At 50.2% G+C, this 7500-nt stretch overlaps 1 protein-coding gene across 2 annotated transcripts in view; it reads right to left on the reverse strand.

The window, feature by feature from the left end:
- Positions 1–5029: 5029 nt before the first annotated feature.
- Positions 5030–7500, reverse strand: part of septin10 (septin 10) — a 10598-nt gene continuing 8127 nt past the window's right edge. For both annotated transcript variants that reach the window (XM_084451881.1, XM_084451880.1), the window contains 2 exons: positions 7107–7285; positions 5030–6707 (listed from right to left, as the gene is read on the reverse strand). In XM_084451881.1, the coding sequence (XP_084308007.1) occupies positions 6692–6707; positions 7107–7285 (195 nt within the window). In that variant the 3' untranslated portion in view covers positions 5030–6691. The remainder of the gene's footprint in view (positions 6708–7106; positions 7286–7500) is intronic.

Here is a 7500-nt window from a genome sequence, read left to right on the forward strand (position 1 = left end):
CCTCTACTCAACACCATCACTCCTCTACTCAACACCGTCACTCCTCTACTCAACACCCTCACTCCTCTACTCAACACCGTCACTATTGCCGTTCTCAACCAGAACTCCTCTAGTCAACACCGTCACTCCTCTACTCAACACCGTCACTCCTCTACTCAACACCGTCACCCCTGCCGTCCGCTCTGCCAGTGACCAGTGTTTTTCTACTGCTTCAGTGTGTTTATTTGCTCTGTGAACTTCTATTTCTGGAATGCGGGTTCTAGGTGGAACGTCACGCGTCTTGGAAAAAGGCAAACTGAGACTGAACTCAGTCAAATACCTTCAACTGTGTGTGTGTGTGTGTGTGTGTGTGTGTGTGTGTGTGTGTGTGTGTGTGTGTGTGTGTGTGTGTGTGTGTGTGTGTGTGTTTGAGCAGCTGGTGCTAAAAGCACCTAATGACTTCCCTGGCAAACCTCCCGTTCCTCATCACACAAGGGAAAACCAGCATACTGTTTAAAGAATCCAGTGTGTGTGTGTGTGTGTGTGTGTGTGTGTGTGTATGTGTGTGTGTGTGTGTGTGTGTGTGGTTGAGAGTGAGAGGAAACCACCATTTCAATGCCAGCCGTGTGGCAGCTCTACACTGGGGGAAAGGACAAGGTACCAGACAGTCACCATCCCTTCCTCTGGTTAAAGAACAGACAAGGTGCGCACACACACACACACACACACACACACACACACACACACACACACACACACACACACCATGTAGGACACAGTCCCCGTTCACCATCGCACACGGTAGAGGAGGAGCAGAATTGGAGCAGGCAGGAGGAGCAGTGTTAGTCTCCACAGACTCAAATACTACGTTGGATCGCTGCACTCCGCATACTACATACTAGAGTCTGTACTACACTACGCCCTCAGAACACCACCCACGCTCTCGACGGGTCAAAATTGAAAAGAGTGACAGGTCGTAGCAGCGAATGAGAGATGCGGGCCCAAGTTAGATGGGCGGGGCATATCTATGGGTGGGAACGTCCGATCGCGAAAGTCGTTACTGATTGGTGAATTTCCAGGATTTGAACACCAGATTTTTTGCACGAAGCGTCCTAGACCCACAGACAGATCTGCAGCATGCAGCAACGTAGTTAGCGTAGCTTACGTAGCGCGTCAGCGAGATAACTCTCATGGGTCCGGCGTCGAGGCGAGAGCAGAGTTGGAGCAGAGAGGCACACAGGGGGAGCAGAAAGCACAGTTGGGCAGGACAGGAAGGACAGGAGGGTTCTCCCTCTAGAACTGTTCTCCGCAAACCGAGAAAGCACAGCCATGGCTCAGAGTATATCTGCCTGTCTAGAGCACAGCCATGTCTCAGAGTATATCTGTCTAAAGCACAGCCATGGCTCAGAGGATATCTGTCTAAAGCACAGCCATGGCTCAGAGTATATCTGTCTAAAGCACAGCCATGGCTCAGAGTATATCTGTCTAAAGCACAGCCATGACTCAGAGTATATCTGTCTAAAGCACAGCCATGACTCAGAGTATATCTGTCTAAAGCACAGCCATGGCTCAGAGTATATCTGCCTGTCTAGAGCACAGCCATGTCTCAGAGTATATCTGTCTAAAGCACAGCCATGTGTGAGAGAGTTATCTAAAGCACAGCCATGTCTCACGGTATGACGCCCATGTGTCAGGGAGCGCCTGGCGGTACACAGCCGTGATGGGGAGGGGGGCGGGGGGGTGAAGAGAGGCGCAGTCATCTGTCATTCGATTGGTGCAGCAGCAGCAGGCGGGAGAGCGGCGTTAATCCCACACATCTGCGCCGACAGATGACATGAAAAGATCTGAGATGAAAATTGTGATTTGGAGCTCAGTCTTTAATATTCAGTCGCTCGTAACCCGTGAGGCACACACTCTCTCTCTCACGCACTCACACACACACACACACCTCACATTCATTACCCTCAGTATTATTCTGTATTTAAAGCAATCTCTGGTTCCAGCCATCATCTCCTCCTCCTCCTCCTCCTCCTCGTATCTAAACGGGTCAGCTGGTGTTGTGAATGAACTCTGTGGGCTCTTTGAGCGGTCTGTTACGAGAACCAGCACTTAACCCCCAACATCCACAGTCTAAGCTCCACACGGCCAGTCAACGAAGCACAGCCGTGTGCAAAAAATATCCATGTTCCATATGCTGACCCAGTTCAAGACCGGTCCAGTTCGGGGTGCTGGGCGGGCGGGCACGGGTCCACGGCCTCTGTGGAGATGAAGCACAAGTCCTCCGCCGTGTTGGGGGGGGGGGGGGGGGGGGGGGGGCAGCGTTTCCTGTCCCCTCACCACTCAGACAGGAGGCCGTGGAAGCACATCGACAGCCCGGCAGCCATCTTGGTTTTGGTGTTGTACTGTACTTTTTATTATTTTGGACATGTTCTGGGGGTGGGGGGGGGGGGGGACTAACATTGAACTTGACCGAGCTGTGTCTGAGCGGAGAGACTTTGTATACGGTTGGGCTCAGCACAGGCTCACATGCTGGGGGGGGGGGGGGGGGGTTACATTAGGCTACTGCAACAAAAAAAGAAAGTATATATATATATGAATATATATATTGTGCAGAGTATTTATAGGCCGTTTGTGCCGAGTCATGCTCAGCGCTGGGGAGACCAGCGTTCTACCATGTGATCATGATGCATCGTCTTGTTCTAATGACCCGTGGTTGGTTGGTTTTTCATGTCAAGTGCATTTCGCAATAAATGCCTTTGTTTAAAAACAAATATGACCTCGTCTCTGTCCGTGCCTCTTTCCTGATCAAAGGAATCTTTCTGGTTGGTTGGACAATTAGTTTGGCCCAAATTGCCCCCCTTTTTAAGTGAGTGCACCACTTTTTTTCATCGCAATAAAAAGCCTAGCAGGTATAGGAGATACCGTATCTGGTGGCGATAACCAGAATGCAGCTCTCTCTCTCACACACACACACACACTCCTCTTCTCTCCGCCTTGTGACCAATCACATGTCAGGGTGGTCTAGGTGTGTAATTGGTCATTTCAGAGTGTCCACCCTGCTCTTACGCGACAAGCTCATCTCTCTGCCTAGTGCTTCTATCTCCCTGGACGAATCACAGCACAGTCCCCCCGTCTGTCACGAATAATCACCTCTATTTGCATTTAGAGTGTGTGGCAGAGCCAGGCAGCGAGTCAGGTTATTTAGTCGGAGATGCCGTGTGTGTGTGTGTGTGTGTGTGTGAGTGACAGGATAACAAGATTGATCTGCGTCGTGCAAAGGTGTAGGCCTAGTGAGGACAGGGCTGCGATGTCAGTGAACAGACTCAGATCAATACACTAAGCTGGTGCCGCAAACTTCAATTTAGTTATGCAACATGCTGTATGAGAGTTACAGCTCAGGTTGTACAGGGAACTGTTAAAGTCCCTCCAACCCAGATTTCTGCCCTTGAGACACACAAACACATAGGCTACACACACACACACACACACCCCATTCACAGACACTTGGGAGATGTTTGGCCTAGTTTGAAGTCCCTCTCCATATGTACCCGTGTCTCACCGTGACACCTGGTCTGCTGCAGGTATCGGCCATGATTCTAGAACACCAGCCGGCAGAGTCCCTGACCTGCCTGGCCCCGAGCCAGAGGCTGGGAGAGGCTGGGAGAGAGGCAGGGAGGGAGGGAGGGAGGCTGGGAGAGAGGCAGAGGCTGGGAGAGGCTAGCAGAGAGGCAGAGGCTGGGAGAGGCTAGCAGAGAGGCAGGGAGGGAGGGAGGCTAGCAGAGAGGCAGAGGCTGGGAGAGGCTAGCAGGGAGGGAGGGGGCTGGGAGAGAGGCAGAGGCTGGGAGAGGCTAGCAGAGAGGCAGGGAGGGAGGGAGGCTGGGAGAGAGGCAGGGAGGGAGAGAGGTTGGCAGAGACTGGGAGGGAGGCTGGGAGAGAGGGAGAGGCGGGGATGAGGAAAGATAGGACTTTATTGATCCCTCAGGGGGAAATTTGTAGTTTCAGCGCTGAAAATGAAAGAGAGGAGAAACACTAAATATAGAGTAACAAAAAATGACACTAGATAAGGAGGGGGGGCGGGGGGGGGGGCAGCAAAAAACAGGATATCAGGGACTATGCAGGGATTATGTACATCCATATGTACAGTAACTGTGAGAGAGGCTGAGAGGCAGGGACAGAGGCTGAGAGAGAGGCAGAGAGAGACTGGGATGGAGGCTGGGAGAGAGGCTGAGAGATGCAGGCAGGGACAGAGACTGAGAGAGGCTGAGAGACTGTGAGAGACTGAGAGAGGCTGAGAGAGACTGGGATGGAGGCTGAGAGATGCAGGGAGGGACAGAGGCTGAGAGAGAGGCTGAGAGATGCAGGGAGGGACAGAGACAGAGAGGCTGAGAGAGACTGGGATGGAGGCTGAGAGATGCAGGGAGGGACAGAGGCTGGGAGAGAGGTTGGCAGGGACACTGGCGGGTGCTGGTGTCAGATGAAGGGCAGGTAACTCTTAAGGAAGTCTACATTTCCAAGAAGATTAATTAAGTAGGTCCTGGGGGGGTTGTGATTGGACACGGTGTATGCTTGCTCCAGATCAGAATAGAACTGCGTTTGAATAGAGAAGAGTGCCTGAGCGAAAGCAGGAAGTGCCGTCCCATGGGACCTTTTTTCGGAAAGAATATGTAGGCTACGCTGGTCAACGTCAACAAACAAATGTATTGATCATGTTTGATTTGTGCCATGAACATACACGTCAAGTCATTTTAAAACATAATTTTGCAAATCAAGAAAGTAGTTTGCCGTAAAAATGTAAAGCAATGCAACAATTTTGTTGTAGTATACTAGAAATATGTAAAATATAATAGGTACTTTGGACGTATGGGTATTCAGACAACGAGCTCTAATATAACCCTCTCAACACTTATCTAGCACCCTCTAGTGGTGAAGATACTCTACAGCTTTAGACAAAACAACTTTTTTTCCTCATCACTGGTCACTTGTATAATGAAGAAAAGACACTTGTATAATGAAGAAAAGACAATATCTCAAGAAAAAATACATGTTTATTTCAGATTTTAAAAGCAATTCCCCAATATAACACTGTTTCTGTAAACACATTGTGGCATTTTGGACTCATTTATAATGAGAGTTGGGAAATGTGTTTCTCAGTGGTTCTAAACTAATGTGGTAATCTGGTAGTGTGGAAGGGTCTGTGGCGAGTACGGGTCAGTACCGGGTCAGTACCGGATCAGTACCGGGTCAGTATTATCACATATAAGGCACATACGGCACACGCTTGGAGCATGAGTGTTTTAGACAGAGGAGCACTTCTATAGGTTACAAAAGTAGGCAAGAGTAGACTCGACTAAATCACTGTCTTGTGATCCAGTGGAGACGGACAGTACCGATCCAAACACACACCCTAATATTGAACAAGATCAGAATCAGAGAAGCCAGGATGGGGGTAACAGTGTGGCAGAGATAAGGGGAGCGGGATGGGGGTAACAGTGTGGCAGAGAGAAGGGGGTGCTACCATATGGCTGTATCCTTGCTAGATCACTCTGGAACGATGGAACTCATGGAATGAAAACCGTGCCAGGTTTTACGGTAGGTCTTACTAACTTGCTGGTTTACTGTAGGTCTTACTAACTTGCTGGTTTACTGTAGGTCTTACTAACTTGCTGGTTAACTGTAGGTCTTACTAACTTGCTGGTTTACTGTAGGTCTTACCAACTTGCTGGATTACGGTAGGTCTTACTAACTTGCTGGTTTACTGTAGGTCTTATTAACTTGCTGGTTTACTGTAGGTCTTACCAACTTGCTGGATTACGGTAGGTCTTACTAACTTGCTGGTTTACTGTAGGTCTTACTAACTTGCTGGTTAACTGTAGGTCTTACTAACTTGCTGGTTAACTGTAGGTCTTACTAACTTGGCAGTTTACTGTGGGTCTTGCTAACTTCCTTCATGGCTTACATACTAGTAATTTATGGCTTAGTTGGTAGAATGGCACCGTAAGGCGACGAGAGGAGAGGAGGAGATAGAAGAGGAATGAGGAGGAGGAGAGGAGGAGATAGAAGAGGAATGGGGGAGGAGAGGAGGAGATAGAAGAGGAATGAGGAGGAGGAGAGGAGGAGATAGAAGAGGAATGGGGGAGGAGAGGAGGAGATAGAAGAGGAATGGGAGGAGGAGAGGAGGAGACAGAAGAGGAATGGGGGAGGAGAGGAGGAGATAGAAGAGGAATGGGAGGAGGAGAGGAGGAGACAGAAGAGGAATGGGGGAGGAGGAGAGGAGGAGACAAGAGGAATGGGGGAGGAGAGGAGACATAAGAAGAATGGGGGAGGAGAGGAGGAGAGGGAGGCGGTAAAAATGATGGCTGCTGCTGGTGTCCTTCAGTGGCAGAATAAACTGAGGCATATATATATATATATATTAAAAAGGGTTAATATAAAAAGAATGGAGGATACATATAAAAACAACACAGAGAAGAGGTATAAAACCCACTGGGAATAAAATAATCATATAGAAACACTGGCACAGGGTTCTTGGCATTAGACGTCATAAAGCCAACAGATTACTTTGGTCATGTCAGTTTCACTTTGGGACTTCCCTTCTCCTCCTGGTTAGTGTTAGAGACTGGCCAATGAGGGCAGAGGAGAGGCGGGGATAAGATGCCATTGGTTGTTTCATTGAGTTTCGTCTCTCCGGAGGCAAACGGCACACGAGAGGCCCTCACATGAACCCAGAGCTGAGGACGAAAGAGAGAGAGAGAGAGAGAGAGAGAGAGAGAGAGAGAGATTAGTGTCCTCTTTACACCGACAGATACAGTAGCTGTAACACACTGAAAAATATAAAGATCGAAAGATTAGTGTCAGGATGGGGGTGGAGTTATGGTAGCGTAAAGGGTTGAGCTAAGGGAGGGGGGTGGAGTTATGGTAGCGTTAAGGGTTGAGGTGAGGTGGAGGGAGTATACAGTAGGGATGGGGGTGGAGGGAGTATACAGTAGGGATGGGGGTGGAGGGAGTGTACAGTAGGGATGGGGGTGGAGCCGAGGCAGGGATGGGGGTGGAGCCGAGGCAGGAATGGGGGTGGAGCTGAGGCAGGAATGTGGATGGAGCCGAGGCAGGAATGGGGGCGTGTCTCGTACTTCTTGCGGTCCTTGTCCTTCTTCCCGTTGGTGTTGAGGCTCTGGGCCTGCAGCAGCTGGGCGGCGGCGCGTCTCTTAGTGAAGGAGCTCTGGTCCTCCTCCAGGGACCTCCTCTTCTCCTCCAGCACCGCCTTCTCCTCCGCGTGCAACCGCTTCAGCTGCTCGAACCTGCCCTGGAGCTGCGCGCGCGCGCACACACACACACACACACACACACACACACACACACACACGGACACACACACACGCACACACACACGGACACACACACGGACACACACACACACACGGACACACACACACACACGCGCACACACACAGCAAGGGGCAGCAGTGAGACAAAGTTAGCGCCGTGATAGGGCATTCTGGGTATGTGGAGCTTCAAGAGGCTAGT

Source organism: Borostomias antarcticus (assembly GCF_949987555.1).
Source record: "Borostomias antarcticus genome assembly, chromosome: 17".
NCBI classification, from domain to species: Eukaryota; Metazoa; Chordata; class Actinopteri; order Stomiiformes; family Stomiidae; genus Borostomias; species Borostomias antarcticus.